The 20,261-nt window shown below is 48.7% G+C and overlaps 1 protein-coding gene across 11 annotated transcripts; it reads right to left on the bottom strand.

The window, feature by feature from the left end:
* Positions 1 to 2: 2 nt before the first annotated feature.
* On the bottom strand, positions 3 to 18,694 carry cnot1 (CCR4-NOT transcription complex, subunit 1). 11 transcript variants are annotated; one of them, XM_067233990.1, is made up of 48 exons: positions 18,602 to 18,694; positions 16,501 to 16,799; positions 16,140 to 16,247; positions 15,668 to 15,760; positions 15,422 to 15,490; positions 15,225 to 15,279; positions 14,666 to 14,869; positions 14,289 to 14,457; positions 13,974 to 14,100; positions 13,689 to 13,799; positions 13,378 to 13,548; positions 13,128 to 13,255; positions 12,666 to 12,906; positions 12,402 to 12,521; positions 12,144 to 12,266; positions 11,893 to 12,044; positions 11,606 to 11,777; positions 11,281 to 11,482; positions 10,945 to 11,076; positions 10,416 to 10,540; positions 9,985 to 10,271; positions 9,793 to 9,871; positions 9,376 to 9,624; positions 9,065 to 9,205; positions 8,769 to 8,948; positions 8,521 to 8,637; positions 8,280 to 8,390; positions 8,097 to 8,174; positions 7,680 to 7,875; positions 7,250 to 7,401; positions 6,759 to 7,055; positions 6,404 to 6,544; positions 6,163 to 6,267; positions 5,955 to 6,074; positions 5,523 to 5,717; positions 5,051 to 5,302; positions 4,748 to 4,917; positions 4,358 to 4,589; positions 3,988 to 4,236; positions 3,696 to 3,859; positions 3,371 to 3,488; positions 3,047 to 3,148; positions 2,719 to 2,892; positions 2,288 to 2,500; positions 1,902 to 2,082; positions 1,526 to 1,658; positions 1,257 to 1,391; positions 3 to 969 (listed from the first exon to the last, which is right to left on the bottom strand). In XM_067233990.1, exons 2-48 carry the CDS (start codon positions 16,600 to 16,602, stop codon positions 891 to 893), a joined length of 7,254 nt encoding a protein of 2,417 aa, XP_067090091.1. In that variant the 5' UTR covers positions 16,603 to 16,799; positions 18,602 to 18,694; the 3' UTR covers positions 3 to 890. The 11 variants fall into 11 exon arrangements, 10 of the variants coding, with proteins under 10 accessions (XP_067090091.1, XP_067090095.1, XP_067090099.1 ...); XM_067233994.1 differs by having other exon boundaries at positions 9,400 to 9,624; XM_067233998.1 differs by having other exon boundaries at positions 2,351 to 2,500; positions 9,400 to 9,624.
* Between the last annotated feature and the right edge of the window lie 1,567 nt (positions 18,695 to 20,261).

Genomic DNA, 20,261 nt, shown 5'->3' with positions numbered 1-20,261 from the left:
TGTGCAGTTCAATTGTTTAATGTGTATAACTACAGTATGCATACATACAGGAAATAAGTAGCAAGAACTAAAGGCAACTATAAAGGACTACAAAATACAACACACGGACCAATACATTTACAAAACATTCAAAATCCTTACAAAATGGTCTGTATTGGTCCTTCTTTTGTTGTTCTGCAATTTGGATCTTTGTACAAGTTTTAAGATTAGATTTTGTCATCTTAAATTTTCCACAATTTTACAAGTGCCAGGGAGAGCCAGTGAAACGCAGTTTAAAATGGAACCAACCATCCCCTCCACCTCACCCCACACAGACCAGGAGTGCAGCCTAGGAGGCAGGCTAGTGCTCTGCCTTCTCTGCCCACTCAGAAACGCAACAAAAAAGGAAACAGGCCGCCGCTTTAGCATCCTATACCAGCAAGTCTCTGAACGCAAATCAGTCATGAGAAAATAAAAATAAAAAAGCCCAAAAAACTAAATCTGTAAGAGGGAGACAAACAGGGGGGCTTTGGTAGTGAGTGTAAGTGTGTGTGTGGGCGCACGCGCGCATGTGTTCATTTGTCTTTACAATGTAAATGTTTTTTCTCTGACATCTTTCTCCCCACTCATCTGCTGGAACTATCTAGCTCTCCGTCTCCCTTTTAATATTTACATCGAAGCCTCAAAAAAAATTATATTAAACAGCATGTCCAAATAACTTCTCAATATTCAGGCAAAAAAAAAAAAAAAAAGAGAAAAACTTAGATCCATGAGCAGCAGTCCTTAATATTAGAATGAGCGTTGCCAGTTCGTCCAGTGCTAACAGTAAAGGAGATGGGGTGGGGTGTGTAGGGGGCGGGGGAGGGGGGGGGAGGGGTCGGCCCTGGCATCTCTGATCTCCTGCAGGCTGACTAGCTGGCACCAGTGCCCTCCATCACCTGCTGAGCCTGCTTCTGCCCCATGCAGCACTGGGCCACAGACTGGAACAACCTGGCAGAGACGGGACACGGGGAGGAGAGGGGGTTTAAGACCAGGCTGGCCATCACAGCTACAGCTTCACATAAGACATCCATCAAAAAAAAAAAGAACTTGCTTGTCTAGACAGAGAGCCATTGCCCCCTGTTAAAAGCAGTATGGCAGCTCTGCATGTCCCTTACATTAGGAGAGAGCGTTTCACCTTAGGGTGAGGGTCAGTAACCTCCGGCTGTTAGTTTTCAACGGTAGCAGTTAGGGGTGAATGGGACCATGACAGTGGGAGTGAGTGAGAGAGCACGTACTTCTCTATCTCAGGGGCACAGTGCACAAAGTCGTGGCTCCAGAACTTGAAGGCGGGGTTCTTGATGAGCTCGATGAAGGTGATGAGCAGACCCCAGGGGTGTGGCCTGTTCACTATGAGCCTCTCCAGGAGAACCCTGCAGTCACACAGGACAGGCACGTTAGTTAACTCGAGCTCCACACACACACACAACTGAGGAGTGAACAACCGCTGCAAATCAGCCCGCCAGTGTGTGTAGGGAGCTAGCAGGCTGTCAGCCAGACAGGTTACCTGGTGATCTGCTCCTGGATGGCCTCTGTGTTGGCCTCTGCAAACAGGTACAGCATGGTGCAGCTGAAGTAGTGGGTGTGGCTGTTTGGGTAGCGCAGCTGATTGGCTATCGCATTCAGGAACAGGTAGCGGCCTGTAAACGAGGGGACAAGAGGAACATTTCCGTGACAATTCATTCATTCCGCAGACGCTTTGATCCAAAGCGACGTCCAAATAGCACATCTGGTAAGTATGGTGGAAGGTCAAGAACCAGAAGTGCATAGTCCTAACAGTGTTTCAGTGATCAGAGTCAATAATCAGTCTGTATTTGCCAACATGGCACGATGTTTGAACCTACATGGGAGGGGCGTCATTCTCACGTGTGTGTGTGTCTTACCCTCTGTGTCGAGGTCGACGGCCAGGTTCTGGAAGATGTCCATGTGTGCAGAGTGGGTGATGGTGCTCATGGAGGGGGTGCTGCCCTTGTTGTGGATGTAGGCGATGGCCTGTGTGCCCACGTACAGCACCAGGGCGTTGATCAGCTGGATGTTGTAGCGATTCCCTGCCTCGTTGGACACCTGACCACAGGCACAGAAACACACATAGACCCATGTAAAAACCCATCCACAGTCCTACGACAGGCACAAACCACCAACAGGAACACATGACCTTCTATTTCTAGTACCTGCACACAAACACAAACACACTAAAACACAGTTCACTACTACAACACCACAGGAGATAAATCAAGCATTTTTTTTTCTCAAAGAGTCAAAACTTAACCTGGTCTAAAGATGTTTCGTTGTGCTGCAAATACTTCCAGGGACCCAGAGTGGCGCCCCCTACCTGCAGGTTGCTGCGGAGCTCGGACAGGAAGGTGACGGGGGAGCGCGTCTTCAGGTACGAGTCCAGGTCCTTCTTAAACTGAGAGGGCATCACTCCGGTGAAGTTGGTGAGGATGCGGGGGGCGATGTTTATCTCACTCAGCATGTCCACCTGGGGGGGGGGGGGGGGGGAAGGCACCCTCACAGTTACAGCGGACGGGAGGGACGCAGGTTACAGATCCACCACACGAAGAGGAAGGAACTACAAAATCGACTTCTCACTGACTGTATTACCTGCACTCTACCTACCTGCTGAGCTCAAAGCACCAGACCAGACCTGGGAATGTACGGATGCTGTGTGCAGGGCTGTGTGTGTGTGTGTGTGTGTACCTTGAGGTTGGGTGTGAAGGGGTCTGGGAGCCTCATGTTGCGGGGGAAGGCACTCAGGATCAGGTTGCGCAGCTGGATGCAGTTGGGAGGGATGACGTCACAGAAGCCGTAGTGGTAGTCACACAGGAACTCTGGGAAGTCATGCAGCAGGACAAGCAGGACGCGCAGAGTGCCCTGAGAGAGAGACAGAGAGAACAAGAGAGACAACAAGAGAGAGAGAGACAGCCAGAGAGAACAAGAGAGAGACAGCCAGAGACGTTGTCAGATAAACGCACCAGAAGACTTTCCTCTATCAGACAGTTGAAAAGGCAGCTGCTGGTGTAGGTACCTTGTAGAGGATTTGCATAGGTTTGTTGAGCTCTACATTCCTCAGGAAGGGTGCCAGGTACTTGAACAGGTCGATGAGCAGCTGGGCGTACATGGGCCAACCCTGTAGCACAGCCAGTAAGACACGTTAGACAATCTCATCAGGGCTGTTGACTGGAACACCACAGTCCAAGACCACAGTCTTAGCTTGACTGCTTGTATGTAAGGTGCATTGTCCTTGCCTTCTGCTGTGGTGTGTGTGTGTGTGTGTGTGTGTGTGAGGGCATGCTCTTTGCCTTCTGCTGTGGGGTGTGTGTGTGTGTGTGTGTGAGGGCATGCTCCTTGCCTTCTGCTGTGGCGTGTGTGCCAGCATTCTGGCGATGAAGATGCGGTGGGAGATGAGCTCCAGCCAGGCGTAGACGAAGCCAGGGGCTTTGGTGGGCCGCAGGATGTGGAAGGTGTTGCTGAGAGGACCAAACAATCAGAATTGGGTTTTTTTCTTCTTTTAAATCACCCGATTTACAAACAAAACAATCCCCCTCCAATGGGTTAGGTAACTGACTAATTCCCCCAGCAACAGCGTCATCTCTAGTGTCTAAAGCTTAGAGCAGCAGGCAGCATGTCTGCTGGCTGCCCTGTGGGGCTGTGGAGGTGCAGCGTGGGAGGCCTACCAGAAGGCTGTGAGGGTCTGGAAGTTGATGGTCTCCAGGACATGCTCGGGGGCGTTGAGCTCCAGCAGCAGCATGATGAAGATGCGATGGTACGGCAGCTGCTGGAACTCTGTCTGCCTCACGTCATGGTCCTGGATCAGCACCCCCACCACGATGCCAAGAACCTGCACACACACACACACACACACACAGGTCACAACCAAAACCCACAAGACGAGATGTGTGTGTAGGTGCCGAGGCCAGTCCACCAGGGCCAGCTTGCCAGGGGGCTTCCAGAGGCGTGGCCCCTCACCTTGTTGAGCAGGTTGATCTTGGTGACCGTGTTGGTGGCCTCTCCAGAGTGTTTGACCAGCAGGGCGATGAGGCGGACGAAGGCGTCCAGGTTGTGGTAGCACTTGGCCCTGATGATGGCCGCGCTGGCCGCAGGGTTGTGCTGCTGCTCCGCCTGGGCGCGGTAGCTGATCTCCACGCACATCTCCGTACACAGGCGGAAGAAGCGCGTGATCAAATCGTCGGTCTTCAGGATACCCTGCTGGTGCATCTGGGGAGAGGACAGAAGAAAGCTCAGGGTGGGGTACTAGGCTAGCACATGTATAGGCTACCATCTGCTGTGGGGTGTGTGTGTGTGTGTGTGTGTGTGTGTGTGTGTGTGTGTGACCCACCTGTCCTACAAAGGCAGAAAAGGCCTTGGTGCTGTCCCTGCCCGCAGCAGCAGAGTGGTACAGGTTGACCCATTCCCTCAGCAGGTACTCGGCCTTCTCCCTCAGGCCCGGCGGGTCGTCGTACTCGGACGCCTGCGAGATCCCCGAGTGCATCATGAAATTGGGGCCTCCGTGGGCACGGTCGATCATGGCCTCGTAGTTGGAGCGCACCACGTCCATCAGCTGGGGGAGACTGGAGGGACGAGGAGGAGAGGAGGGGGGGGACAGAGTTTAGAAGACTCCATGCCAGAGAACCAAAAAGAGAGCTCCCAGCCTTTTTTTTAGGTGACAGTGCTTAAGGTCTCATGAGCTACCGGTGGAGAACACAATGTCCGTGTGTGTGTGTCGTACCCCTCGGGGGCGTTGGCCCTGGAGTGGGCGCTGGTCCTCATCAGGGTGTCGATGGTGTGGAACAGGTCGGCCTCGGTGATGTGGCTGACGCTGCGCTCGTCCACCAGCAGCAGCTTCACCAGCTGCATGGCGAACGCCACGGCCATGTAGTGGAGGCCGTTCTCCATGGACTGCAAACACACACACACACACACACACCGCTTAATGCCAACACTGGCACATACTGCAATATTTGACAGTCCTATTCTAGTCCTGTCTAATATAACCAACTCAAATGAGTGTTTGCGACATGTGTGTGTGTACCTGGGCCAGGTGCAGGTCGTACTGCTGCATGTTGACCAGGTGGTTCCTGATCAGCAGCTCCACAGCGTCCACGTTGTACTTGTACTCGTCGCGACACTCGATCAGGCACCTGGTGATCTGCTTGTTGCACCACTGGGGGCCGTAGGCGCGGCCGTCCTGCAGGGCCTTGAGCACCAGCAGGTGGCACTCTCTGTAGCGCAGCAGCAGGTCGGCGTCGGCCCCGCTGGTGGCGTCCAGCAGCCCCTCCACCGCCTGGGCACACACGAGGAGCAACGCTCGTTATAAAACCACAAACTATCAGCTTGTTGATGTTCTAACTCTGCACAACCCTGGTCCTTATCAGGACCCCTGAACACCCCCCCCCACCCCCCAGTGTAACCCTGAAGGTCGATTTTTTCCAAATACATTCCCTTTGATGATTCCCCACTTAGTGAGCTACAGGCTAGGTGTGGTTAAAGCCCCCCCTGCCTACCTTCTGCAGGAGCCCCAGGGCGGCGATGCCGTCACGGGAGTTCCTGGCCAGGGCCACGGCCTCCAGGAGGCTGCGCAGGGCCTGGGTCTGGGGGTTGATGGCCAGCGCTGGGGGGATGGCATGCAGGTGCTGCTCAAGGTCCGCCATGCACTTGTCATAGATCTGAGCCACGTCGTCTGTGGCCCATGCCTGTTGCTACAATACACACACACACACACACACACACACAAGTTAGAACTGCTGCTGATGTATACAGACATCCCTACTGATCATCTAGTGTGCCCAACCTACAGATACTCAGCACTGAAATACTACTAGCACTAAGGAAGCTAAAAGCACACGTCTTGACATTTAAACAATTTCAGGCTGCACCTGGCTGTGTGCAACTCAGCTCAGCCCTCAGCAGGGGGCACAACATGGTCCGCAGCTTACCTTCATGGGCTGAGCCAGGAAGCCAGTGGGCTGAGACAGGTCGTTGCTGGGGAGGAAACCGGGCACGTTCCTGGCAAACTCCTCGTACACAGCCAGCTGCTTGGGATCCACACCTCCCACCTACAACACAGGCCAGAGCATTCCATGAGTGACCCACACGCACGGCGACGCTGAACGGGGGGGGGGAGGGTCCCAGGGTGGCCTGTACCTTGAGTCTGATCTGCTCCGGCATGCGCTCAGCCTGGTAGGTCAGCACCACGGGGTCACAGTAGCGCCGGCCCTCCTGGCGGGCATGCTTCCTCAGCTCAAACTCCTGGAGGAAGAAGAGGCAGAAAGTCGTCAGCGTCTTGACTACACCAGAACGAGCCCGTGTGTTTGGTTGGAGGCCTGAGAGGGCATGGTAGATGGGGGGGGCTACAGGTCAGGAGCGACAGAGCCAGTGGACTCACGGTGGCCAGTCTCTTGTCCATCTCAGGTCCTGCCTTCTCTACAGCAGTCTTCTGGATGAAGCAGCAGGCGAGTTCACAGTTGTCCTGAGCGATCCTGGCGGCAGCCTCTTCCATCAGCTCTCTCTGCTGGGGAGTGGGGGCCTGGAGGGGGGGGAGGGCCCAGTCAGAAACATGCCAGGGGAAGGGGTATAAGCTCAGTGGGAGAGCATTTGACTGCTGATCAAAAGGTCCTAGGTTCAAAACCGCCCTGTATAGTGCTTTGGTTAAAACAGTCGGCTAAATCAATACATCATCTTTTTTTATAAGCAGAACCAAAACTCTGACAAGCCACATGTGTGTGGATCAGTGAGCCTACCCTGAGGGCGGCTGCAAAGCTGTTCTTCAGGTTGGTAGCGATGCTCATGAGCAGTGGCTCCCTGCAGGTGATCATGGCCATGCCTGCAGTCAGGTTCCGCATCATGTGATGGGCCGCCACGCGCATGCGCGACTCCTCAGAGTCCAGGGCAAAGTCCTTCCTGACGATCTGCTCGCAGGTGGTCATGGCGATCTTGATGGAGCGGTCGACCACGGGGTGGACCAGCTCCTGGACGGCCCGCTCGATGGACTGTCTCACACACTGCTTCAGCTGGGGGTGGGCCTGGAGCAGGGGGATCTGCTGACACACACACAGTGGTTAGAGAAACAGAACATTACAGCCCCAAAGCTAAAGCTCCACAGCTCTTGGAACTTTTCACACTGTAGACTAAACCCAAGGACAGATCTCTCCTTTAGACCGAGGACAGGAGACCGCCCCCTCCCAGGACCTACAGGGTTCGGAGCTGAGAGCTGGTTCAGAGGCGTACTTACACTGATGTTGATGTTGATGTGAGGGGCCAGCCCTGCCAGGGCGTACACATTGATGTCATGGTAGCTGAACTGAGGGGTGGGGGGTCCGGTGGCTGTGCATGGGGTGGTAGCGGCAGGCGTAGAGGGGGCAGCTGCAAATGGAAGAAAGTCTCCTGTTGGTTACAAAACGCTAACGTGATTAAAATCCAGGAACGGGAAGCCGAGCACACAGGCTCGATGAACAAAAAAAAGAAAAGAAACGTTAGTAATCAAAAAGTTCGAACCGTAACCAAAATAAAGCGGGTTTAATATTCGACATTCCAATGATGACAATGAATATAAAAGAACAAATCATCGAATCACAGAGAAACCAAAAGTACAAACATCCAGACAGAGACAGGAGAATTTCCAGGAGGGAGGAGCGTAAGGTAGGCGTCGTAGCTGTAAATACCTGTATACAGTGGTGTACCTGTTGTTACAATAGGCAGCATCTCCTCGGGAGGCTTGCTCTCCTTCTTTGGTGCGGAGAGCTGCTCCTCCAGGCTCTTCAGCTTGTCCTTGTCCTTCAGCAGGGTCCCAGGCTTCAGGTCGTTGATGTCCAGGGACAGGTTCTTACACAGAACCTCAATCTCAAACTTCAAGTTGAGCTGTGGGCACGCAGGGACAGAGGAACATCAGAATATGTTCGCACGACCAGGGGTCTGACCACTAGCAAAAGGAGCAGAGCACTGGTGCTCCCCGGTACCAAGGTGGATATTTACTAAATCAGTGACACTTAGAACTAGGACCAGTGGACAGCCAGAGTTGTGCACCAAAGGCTGTCGACTGGTCATGCTAAGGCAGATGTGAGAGGTGTTGCCATTCTGACCTTCAGGTCATGCTCCTGGTGGAGTTCTGCCAGGACATTCATGATGGCCATAGTCCAGGGGTTCTGAGGCCGGAAGATCTGCAGGAGGAAACAGCCACAGGTCAGAAGTTATTCAATTCCCTTAACTGAGACCAAAGGAAATGGGCCTCTGTAGATCTGAAGTGGCATTGTAAGGAGTCTCACCATGCTACGTAAACTGGACTCAAGGACTTTGGCCACGAAGGGGACCACGTACAGAAGCTCCTGCTGACCCTTAACATAGGCCTCCAACAGGAGAGACTTCACCTCCAGATCCTGGGAGGGAAGAGGACACAGTCACAATGTAAAAAAAATACCTTGGTGAAGCCGTGCAGCCATGAGCTGTACTACAGGCCTCATGGTAGAAGACATGGATATGGCGTGTGTTCTTAAACTAGCTACTCACAGTGTAGAGTATTGGTTTGTTTTTAGCCAGAGTGATCATTCCCAACCAGTGGCCCAGGTTTTTCAACAGGGAGCGATCAGAGAAGTTTGCAGCTGCCTTGTCTGAGGTCAATAGAACCTAAAAACAAAAAAAGAGAAACGCGAATTAAAAACACGATGTTTCCAAACAGAAACGAACGCCAATAAAATGTTTCCAACAGGAAGTAGATTCAGATGGAAGTCGAGGTCTTTGTAAACACGGTTCTTCACCTTGATGTTGCGGTAAGTCTCGTTGAGGACCATCTTGACGAACTCGGGGTTCTTCAATGTATCCAGGAAGTTCGAGTAGAGGCTGTGAAAGTTGGGCTCAATGCTGACACGCTTCATGACCAGGTACTGTGACACCCAGGGCATGAACTCCTCCTTCACAGTCTCCTTCAGCTCCTCCACCTGGGACCAAACACGATTCGTTATCGTTTCATGGCGGTTTATTACAGACGAGATGTTTGGAAGCCACGTGTGAGGTTTGCAAACTAAAAGGTCTTCAAACAACATTTCCAACTTGCCTTCTGTGTCATGTTGGACTGCGACAGGTTGTTGAAGATGAAGGCGATCTTCTCCTGGACGTTCTCGGGAGGCTCGACGATCCTCTCCGTCTGGTCTGTAGCCACGAGCAGGGTGTCGATGTTGGTGGTGTTGATAGAGGGCTGCAAACAGGCCTTGGCATTAGGAGTCTCACAATGCACGTGGCTCACAAGTCACAGAAATCCAAACAACGAATCAAAAGCATGTTTGTGAACCCCCATTTCAAAATTTAAAGCATGTCAAGTGTAAATGCATGTGATTGTGTTAAGGTAAAATAGCTGATTGTCCTCACCATCTTCGCCGGGGCCGTACTCACCGGGACATCCTTCTTGAAGCTGCCCGGTGTTGGCCGGGTGATGGTGGTGGTTTTGGTGGTGGTGGTGGCGGCTGTGGTGACCAAGGTGCTGGGCTGGCCGGGCTGAGGGGCTTTGGGCGGCTGGGATTGGGCTTGGGCCTGGGCCAACGCTAGGCTTCCGGGGGTGGTGATGGATCCCTGCATCTTCACCGGGGGATCCCGTGACTGTTGGCCATACTCGATATACTGTACGCACAGGATATTGGAAGTGCAGAGCGAGAGACTTATTTATCTAGAAGTAGGTTTCGCACCCCAGGCTAAGGTGGTGCGGAGAGCAGTTTGAAAGAAGACAAAAGGTAAACACACAGCAGATGGAAAGAATGGCCAACAGCAAGATTCAAGAAACCTGTTTACCTCTTGTAAATGGTGGGGGAATTGCAGAAAATGGCCAATTGAGGCCAAGTGCTGACAATATTGAGGATAGTCCTTCAATCTAAAAAGGAAAGACTAAATTAGTCGTCTCGCAACAAAAGAACCATTCAAATATGATCTTAAAACCAACTCATTTTAACGCATGGAGGGGGGAAGGACGGCTTCAAAGCATACCTGTTTTTGAATCTATCTAGAGCAGCGATTCCAAAGTAATACATTTTGGATCCGAAGGGTTTCCTTAAGGCTTCGAGAACGTATCTGAGGGCAAGGCCCAGGGCCATGTAGGTGACTAGACCCTTCTCAATGATGCCCCCGAACAGGCAGGCGGTGATGTGCAGCTCCTTGTCCGGGTACTGGGGGAAGAAGCGGTACTCCTCAAACAGGTTCCTCAACATGCAGTTGAACACCTCGCGCTCACGCTTGATGGTCGAGTCTTTGAACCTTTGGAGCATCTCCAACACCTGCAGGGAGAAGGGAAGGTGGAAGAACTGGTGAGAATTATAGTGGGAGAGGAATAGACTGGGAGGTGTGCGTCAATGATTTGCGCGCACACACACACACGTGAGATACTTTACTGGTAGCTTGTGCGAGCACGCATGACTAACCTCATCCACAGACATGGTAGGGTGTGGGGGATGGTTGTAGATGCGCTGGAAGTAGCTGTTGGCCTCATCGTCAATCTCCTTGCTAAAGTGCTGGTTAGCCTCTGGCCACACCTGAGAGAGGTCGGCTGGAACACAGTGACGGGGGACACTTAGATAACTGAGGAACAGTGATACCAAACCAACCCTCATGTGATGAAGCAGGCATAGCCTATGAATAAAACACACTGGCAAGCCCTTTACAAGGAGTAAAGGCATGACTGGTGTTTTAGCACCAAGGTTGAATTCTCTTTATAATCACACATGGAATTTACAAGTGGCTGTCACAGACAATGGAAGACTGACCTGCATTTCCTCTCAGATTCCGTTTGTGTCAAACTTAAGTTCTCTTTTCGGATTATAGTTACATTTTCTAAAATAAGCTCTTTCTAATTAATGAGCGAAACCCGGGAGCACTGAGGGGACTCAGAGGAAACCCAGTTGAGGCACAGAGCCCTCCCTCAGTCCCACCACTTCCAGGCCTGCAGCTTACTCTGCTGAAAGGTTGTGGGGTTCAGCCCCGGTGTGCTCATCTTTCTTGTGCCAAACGGGTCACTGCTCCCTGTCTGCATCCCCAGACCAATACCAGAGCCGATGCCAGAGCCGATGCCAGAGCCCAGTGGACCTGCAGTGGACATACACAAACCCCATCAAACTATGTACATTTCCTCGTTAGGCTTAGTTAAAAAAATCAGATTTCCTTTAAATAATTCAGATCAAAATTCAACAACAAAAAATTGCCGTGTGAATTATATTTTCGTTAACTTCCATCCTCGACATATGGGAATGTAACAATCCAGCATGTGGAGGACAGTCGTGCTCCCCATACCAGATATCTGTGAAGAGAGAGATCCGATGCCCACAAACGGTGTGCTGGGGTTGGGGTTGGAGAGCGGGGGGAAGGCCTTGGCTGGAGACTGGGGGTTGCTGAAGGCTGAAGCCAGCGTGGTTGGAAAGCCCTGCATGCTCTGTGTGTGAGAGGTGGCAGATCCCCCAATGTTCAGGGAGCCCATGGCAGACAATGGGTCGATCTGAAAAACAGCCAGGGGAGAGGATTAGGAACAGGCCACAATACACACCCACGTATACAATAGCAGTTTTCTAGGCAGGACATGCGTTTATTGAACAGTGAAGATGCAGTGCTGGTAGTTCACCTGGAGGGGAGACACCGATACCTGCACAGGGGATATGGCGTCGAGGCTGCTGGTACTGGGAGCACGTCCCTTTGGCATGACCCCCGGAGGAGGCTGGCGAGCTTTATTCATCACGTTGCTACAGTTGGCAACCATGGTCAGGATTGTCTCTGAGAGCTCCTGAGACACATTCCTAGGACGAATACAAGAAAAGTCATTAAAAAGGAAATGACTACGAGAGGCCAACTGTTTCGATCATTCTGCCAAAGAGAGAGGCTGTCGTGGAAGAGGTGGCAGTGACGGCTCACCCAGCGCAGGACTGCAGACAGGACAGCATGGTGGCCAGGGTCTCTGGGGGGAGCTGGGCGCTCTTGGGCTGGTCCTTGTCTGGTGCCAGACCCCCCATGATGGAGGGGCAGCGTCTCTTCAGGAACGTCACACACGCCTGGATGAAGGGCTCCTGCCACACGCAACACAGAGGGACATGTCAGTGGGTTCAACCATTATCATGTACAAAATCATAACTTTGCTGATGATTGGGACCAGATGCGGGACTCACCAAATGCTCTCTTATTTTGTCAGTCAGCCATTTGTCCAGTTTGAGGTATTCACGGCGAGAGGCAAGTGCAGCAAGGTCAATAACAAAGGCAAATGGAGTACCATTCAGCAGCATCGATAAAGACTGGAAGACGAGAACAACAGCAGTTAGAACATAAAGCCAGGTAGACAATGCTTCTCATTCCAGCATGAAGCAGTACGTGCAACACTTGGGTGAATCTGAGTAGAGCTCATGTCACTGATCTAGGGACATGCGTACCTTCAAGTCCTGGGCCACGTCCAGAATACGAGACAGCTTGGCCTGGTCGTACTGCTCCCCTCTCATGTACCACTCTGCCATCGAGTGCATGATCAGCTGGCGGATAGAGGGGGACTGGCCCTGGAGACAGACAGACAGCAGCATCAGCATCACTGAACCGTACCATACAGCACATCGCTTCAGGACGTCTTATCCAAGACAGAGGGCAAATGTATCCCAAGGGAAAATGTCAGTAGACAACATGTACGTGGGCTCATGCAGTACCTGTCCGTGCCAGGCATAGTGCAAGATGATGGCTGAGTTGGGGTGGTTGCCCAGGAAGCTGGGCATGAGGGTGGAGATGAGCTCGTGGCGCAGGGTGTGCCAGGAGGTGGAGATCTGCAGCAGGGCCAGCACCAGCATGTCTGGACAGTGCTTGATGGGGAAGCTGAACAGCTGCTTCACCTGCTCGTACTGGCCCACCTCGGACAGCCGCAGGAGGCTCTCCACCAGGTCCAGGCTCTTCCTGTGAGCGGAGTCAAAACAAACCCCGTTTTTTTGAGTTTGGCTCACGCTCAAGTTTTCCATTTTGTTTCACCGTCATATACCCTGAGGAAGTTGTCTATAGCTGCTCCTCAGAATCCACACTGGGGTGGCCCACACCCAAACAGGTCCCAATTCACCATATAAAGAATGACTATATGCAACCAATTTCATTATGAGTATGGTATGATCAATGGATCGTACCAGGTAGCGATCTCCCTGTTGTCGTCTTCTGGCGGGGCCTTCAGTATGTCGATGGCCACAGTGTGGCAGGGGAAGTCAGCAAAGCAGAACACATCTGGGCTCATGAGGGAGTGCTGGATGAATGACAACTGAAAGATAGGAGACAGGGACAGAGGGTCAGGAGAAGGGCGAGGAGGAAGGATCCGTCAGTAGGTCGAGGCCCGAAGAGCAGGCGTCCAGGGGTCAAAGAGGAGATGTGGTTATTTGTCACCTGTCCCTCAGCATGCTTCCAGGGCCTGTAGATGAGGTCCACAGGGAAGACTTCCATACCCAGGCCTCTCTGAATGCCGTACACCACCATCTGGAGGCCCTTACTGTCCCGGACCATGAAGCCTGGATGGTCCAGCTCATACGTCACCTCTTTGAAGTTCAGATTGGGGTTCTGTAAAATAAATATATAATAATAAGACCCAAGACATATACCCAAAACACCACCATCCAACCTTAACCTTTATGGTGCCTCACATGCTCTTAACGTGCAAACCTGTCAAACGAGTGTGAAAGGGCATCCAAGTTACTCACCACTTCTTTGACCACGTCAATGAGAACTTCTACATTCCAGGTGTGGGCCTGCGAGCCATCGCTCTTGTCTTTCCCATCGCTCCAGATCCCACTGCCCGGCGCCGAGATGGACTGAGCGGAGACACGCACAAACGGAACACGTCAGTATACTGACAACAGCGGTATGACAGCAATACAAACATCTCAATGTCTACAAGCTTGCTTCCTGTTCCGTCCCATTCCCAGCTAGCCGACCAAACAGATGGCAGCAGGCTGGTCTGGTCCGGCTCCAGTACAGCGTCTCACCTGTAAGGGGATGCCATCAGCCAAGCCAGAGTGTGTGCGAGCCATCATGCCCAGGACTCTGGCCACCTGGCTGGCTGTCACCTCTCGCACCCCATACTGCAGGATTATGTTCCTGCACTCATCAAGACTGCAAACCACACAGGTTAAAACCATTAGAATTGACAGGACAAAGGCTCACCGAGGTCAGTCGATATATTCAGGAGAACTGGTAAATGTGTTTGTGGACATAGTCAGATCATGAACATAACATCTGTATCCTAACATTTTATTTGCGCATAACTGTTGCTAACAAACGTGGCAGTAGTTACAATTTACCTTGCACAGAAGCCATAGCCAACTTCTTGCATGAACTCTGAAAGAGAACTCTCCATCATGGTCTTGGCTAACTCTCCCGAGTCTGGCAGGATCCTGTCCATGAGAATGTCCCGTTTTTCAGGGTACAGCAGTGGTGCAAGCACCACAGGGCAGCGCTCCTGGGGGAAATCTACCAAGAAAAAAAGATATATGAGCCATATGACACCTGGTGAGGTAGTTCATGTTGACCAGTGTCGATCAAAACATTCAAACATTAAGACTCCATCTAACATTTCATTATAAAACCAAGGCATTCAATCAAAATGCCACCAGTGGATCCTTTCCACCAACACAACTCATTCATCCACAATGGCCGGGGCTTGTCCCCTGCTCCTCACCTCTGCACAGTGTCTTGAGGAAGGCGTCAATCTGCTCTTGCCCAACACCGCTGGCTCCCTTCTGGCCAAACAGGAGATGGGAGAGGAGCAGGTGCAGGACCTCTATGGCAATGTCCTGGAAGCCACCTTCCTGGTTCCCCCCAAGGTCTGCGTCCACGTAAGACCGCAGGAGGTCAGGGAGCTTCTGCTTGATGAACTGCGCAGCTGGAGGATATTGAGGGGAGAACGTTAGAACTAGCAAACCAGAAAACTCCCCCAACAAATGAAGCCACTAATTTAACTGTTTTTCGAAATAAAATTCAAGGGCTTTACATGGCATTTTTATGGCACGACTTTTAATGAATTTTATACTTATACTATATTTCATTGGTAAAACTTAAATATATAAAATATGTCAGTAAATTATAATAATATTAAGCACTTTAAGGTACCATGAGCAGATTTCAAAACAGTTCAGGTCTGTGGGAGCCCCAATTGCACAGAATAAATACTTCACAGCCCTTTCCTGTTGCATAGAAATCGAGCATGTATTTAGAGCAGTGAAACTGAAAATAGTTACCAAAACCGCGAAGATCTGCGTTGCACGAATTCAGCAAAGCAAGGCCAAATATCACCTAGACGGGACGAAGGGAAATCAGTTTGACATTCTGAAAGGCCCAGTATAGCTCAAAAACCACTAAATAAACTTTTAGTGCACTAACAAATGACATCATATTACAGATTACCTATTATCTTTTAGATTATTTCATCACTTACTTCTTGGACTTTGCTTAGCTTAAGAACTTTACTCAGCTGAGTAAAAAGGTGGGTCGACGGCTTCAAACTCTGAAAAAGACAAAGACAGCAGATTCAACAAAAAGATTCATCCAAAGTTCTCCTGATCCCTACCAACGCAAGAATATCTAGTTAGTGAGAGCCAACCTATTCATAATGGGGTGCATGTTAATGAATGTAGAACTGTTTGTAGGCTTCTGCATGTGGGAGTACTTGGATGTCACCCACCTTCTGGTAATGCAGAGGATTGTCGATGGCGTAGCAAAGGGTTGAGATAAAGTTTGGCTTTGAAATCAGTGACACACACTCCTGGATTAGAAACTGTGTCTTAGGGAAAGTTGACAAACAAAAGAAAAAGAAACAGGACAGGTGAAGGATTTCACAGAAACTTTACAGAATACAGATGCTACCTTTAGAAGCCCCAAATATACACCTTTGTTTAGATCTAAAAAGAGTGAGATTGTGAAATCAAGATGGCGGAGTGGTGCTTTCTTAAAGGCTAGATCATGTTTTTGTTATCAATTTCAACTACACTTCACTCACATGAACATTACTAAGGCAAATTTCTGTACAGGGTCAATATAGCACACCAGTTAAGGAGTAACACTTAGGAGGGTAAACACTGCCACCTATACGGCTCACTACACTAAGTGGTCTGCTGTAGTTGTGTTTATGCATAATCTGTTTAATCAAAAATTACCTGATGAAAGTCTTTGCCACTGCTTTTACCATCGCCACTGAAATCCACATGGGAGAAGAGACAGCGTAATAAATGCCTGTCTGCCTCGGGGCCGTGACGATTCACAATCTGCAAAAAGAGGAGGCCATATTTACTAAAACAACTACTTACATGTTGAACATTACGACAACAAAGTAGTGAGATCGGAATTAAGACTGCTGTGTGTTTTTACATTGAACAGTTGGGAGCCCAGGTTTGGTCACATATTTATGAACTACATCCAAGCAGGTCAATTGCATACCTTTGGTGATACATCTAACCATTTTGCATGGATACATGTTTCCAAAACCAACATTGTACTTAGATCTTTAAAGCTACTTACATGCTGTATTTCCTGCTGGCTGGCTCTGTAGTTTTTCTTTGTTAAATTGTCTACCAGATAGCTGATTTGAGACAAAGCCAGCGAAAGCGAATCAAGATTCATTGCTGGTTGGGGCGGAAGCAGGCGGCCGAGCCCGGCGCAAAATCACCATTATTCCCCTTTAGTCCCTTCAGTGATAGGTTACTTCTGCTTCCCCCCCCCAAAGGTGTAAAAAATGTAAGTCTGCTTATAAATAGGCTTCCGGTCGGTGGATGCTCAATGCAAGGTAAGGTCCCTCAGTGCAACATCAAGTTCAGCATCTGAAAATAACGTCAGGGGGGGGGGGGGGCACAAGGAAATGTCATGAAGAGCATTTTGAGAATACAATCATACATCATGTATAGTATATGCTCATAGCAAACGTTTGCTCAAAAAGTCGATGTAATATGTGATTATTGAGATATCATATCCAAACGTGCATTATTTAATACATAACATAAACAGGAGGGCCATCTGACTAGAATGAAATACCTAGTAGTCTCACAAAAATAATGTGACAGGCTTTGAGGCCTACTTGACAAGGGTTGTCACGATTGATTTAACCGAGCAGTAATCAAATGAACTGTAGAATGCAGCATACTTGCTAGCTAACGTGATATCCATAACATATATGCTTGTTAAACCCCACGTTTTGATACAATTTTCCTTTTGATGCCAATTATGTTACCAGTAGTTTAACCAGTAGTTGACGGCGGTCAAGTAGGGCCTTGACTTTAGCTTGCAAGCCATGTAGCTAGCTACGTCGTAACGTTGAGTGAGCTAGCTAACAAGTGACGTCCGATAGCTAGCGTCATTTCACCCGGAGACAAAAATTGTTTAGCCTTGTTGACTGACGTGAATTCGCTTTAGCTTCCTTTGCCAGACTACGAATCATTTTGGTGGATTAAATTAGTTTATTATGTTAGCTACAAGAATGCAGTAGCTTCCATTCTGACAGTTCGCTAGCTGACTCATCCATTGAAACAAAGAGCAGACTGGCTAGCTAACTAATTAGCAAGCTAGTTAGCCAAGCAAGCACATTGCTTAGCTAGCTTGCTAGCTGCTTACATATGGCTCCGGATAAACCCTGAACCCAAACGAAATGTTTAACGGACGACTACATTAAAATTATGATCTGAGAATTACTTCAGTCGTTAAAACCAAATTTATTACATTTCCCACAATCCCTTACTTGCTTTTTTACAGACGAATAGACATTTATTTTACACAACTTAATTTGCAAACTAGCTCGTTCATTGTAGCAATCTACCCAATTGCTAGCTGTGCCTTTCAGGTTCGGAATAGAAACACTCCAGCAATTAGCCTCCCGAGCCAATTGATTTAGATAGCTAGTTAGCTAGTCATGTTGTTGTTTGTAGCTTAAGTTATTACAGGACCAATACGTTAATACGAAAACAATTACTGAAACTAAACGTGAACGTTTTTCACATTCCCACATTCATCCTAATTGTGTTTTGGCAAAGCGAGTGACTAACATTAACTCGCCTTCCTATGTTAACACATTGGCAAGCTAGCCAGTGACCAATTCAGTGTGGTAATATTTGTTGGATTTTAAAACGTGAACTACCAATTTTTACCGTAACACGCAATTTCGAGGTTGCATGGCAGAGAAATGGCCTACAGTAGCCTGTCACCTCGCTTCAACAATTTAGTTTCCTTACTGTATTCATTTCTAAGATAAACTGAAGATAGCTACCTAGCTTGCTGGTAACACAGTACGGCGTTCACCAATCAACGTTGAGTTTCGTAGAGCTAAGTAAGTTAGACTCGCTTATTGCTGACTGTGCTGTTAACATATCAACCTATAGCAGATCGGCAAGTAGTTTTAAATATTGAGTGTCGATATATTTGTAGTAATAAATTGCAATTACTCCGTCGTTCATTGGCTTACTAGCTAGACTAGCGAACTACCTGGCTGGATTGTTCCATTTCAATCCAGCAATTAGACTGACCCGTTGATAACGTTACGGAGCTCAACGGCTAGAAATAAACACAAGCTAACTCGTGTCTCCATTTGTTAGAATAGCTCAGATTATCTTGAACATAACTAATTAAAACATACCGTGCTTCCTAAATGTATTTTATGATGTTCATTCCTTCAGTTTTATCCCCCCAAACTTGACGATTTAAAAAGGTTCCTCTCCTTCCAGTTCGGTTTGATTTTTCAAAAATAAAATGGCGACTGTAACCCTCGCGCGCACACAGTGCAGTCTTTGGGCCCAGGCTCGTGACACTAGTGAAAGGTAGTGTGCATGCTGGACTAGCTAACAATCCAAAAACCAATCTGCGGTAGTTCACGGGCCTGACTAAAAGTTAAATTGTAATCTTGGGTTCAGTCAACATATTTATTTAATTTCTGCTAGTTAATGCTGATGATATTTAAAGAAGTGTCTCAACAAAGATCAGTCAACAAATGCTATTAATACTTTTAGTATACTTTTTTTATGTAAGGTGAGTCTTGTCTCAAAAGTAATCTCGTACTGGAAATGAAATCATTAGTTTAAATAGGTCGTTATGCCTCGACTCTGTCCAAACTGACAAACTGAAACGGTTTTGAATGTACAATAGATTTGTGAATAGGTTTGTGATCTTGCAAAAGAAGATAGGATACGACTTACTCAACCGAAATATGGGTTACAGGCTGTAGAAAATAAGGACAAAAAGACTAAGAAAATAAACAATAAGAACAAATTATAATACAGGGGAAAAATAACTAACATAACATATACTGTCTTATAATAATAAACAACTGAACAAATGATGTACACATAGTGGAAAAAATGCACAATATTTCAAATGTATAGGGTTGGGAGATATAAAGTGTCCAGAGTAGGTACTCCTGGATCTTGTGAGCCTGTGGCTGTGGAATGAGCTTGTGGCTGAAGTTGCTCTGCATCTGCCACAGCTAATCGAATGCATGGGAGGGGGTTGCCCAGGATCAATATGGTCTTTATTTTGTCCCTCGTCCTCCTCTCCACTACGCCCCTGTCCAGTTTTAAATCAACGAGGTGTAGATGGTGAAAATAAATGTTGAATGGTGTTAGATGGTGTTAAACACACAGGAGAAGTCAAAGAACATAACTCTCACTGTCCTGGCCTCTTCAGGTGTGGGTAAGCCCTGTGAAGCAGATCAATGATGGCGTTGTCTATGCTGGTTTGGGAATGGTACCCGAACTGCAGGGGGGTCCAGTGAGTCTTTCACCAGGTGCCTACGGTGCTGCAGAACAAGTCTCTTGGCAGTCTTCACATGCAAGATTACCACTGGCCTGTAGTCATTGAGATAACTGGGTTGTCCTTTTGTTGGGGACTGTAAAAATGAAGATATTTTCCACAGTTAGGGGGGGATGGGTTGACTCAAACCTGTGGAAACACAGCTTATTTGCATGTTCCTGGCCCCCCTCCACGGCTGGACCTGATTGTTTATGTCCAGCGCACCGCGGGAGGAAGTTCACTGGCTCTACATTATGGCAAGCCGTTTTATCATTTCACCAATAAATTGTTGATATCAACAATTCAAATTTTTTTAATCAACAATTCAATTGTTGATATCCAAAATTAAATTGTTGATATCCAAAATTGAATTGTTCATATCAAGAATTCGAATTGTTGATAACAAGAATTCGAATTGTTGATAACAAGAATTCGAATTGTTGATAACAACAATTCATTGGTTAAATGAACGGCTTGCCATACTATGTATAATCTGATGGTTGTCGGTGACG

The sequence above is a fragment of the Osmerus mordax genome, chromosome 4, assembly GCF_038355195.1.
Source record: "Osmerus mordax isolate fOsmMor3 chromosome 4, fOsmMor3.pri, whole genome shotgun sequence".
Taxonomy (NCBI): domain Eukaryota; kingdom Metazoa; phylum Chordata; class Actinopteri; order Osmeriformes; family Osmeridae; genus Osmerus; species Osmerus mordax.
This window is presented reverse-complemented; position numbering and strand designations above follow the sequence as displayed.

Excerpts from the sequence above, each read along its gene's own strand:
- cnot1 (XM_067233989.1), bottom strand. The coding sequence starts at position 16,602 with ATGAATCTTGATTCGCTTTCGCTGGCTTTGTCTCAAATCAGCTATCTG. Across the intron at positions 12,907-13,127 it reads AACAGGGAGATCGCTACCTG|GAAGAGCCTGGACCTGGTGG; the intron begins GTACGATCCATT and ends CTCCGCTCACAG. Across the intron at positions 12,267-12,401 it reads ACGTGGCCCAGGACTTGAAG|TCTTTATCGATGCTGCTGAA; the intron begins GTACGCATGTCC and ends CTCGTCTTCCAG.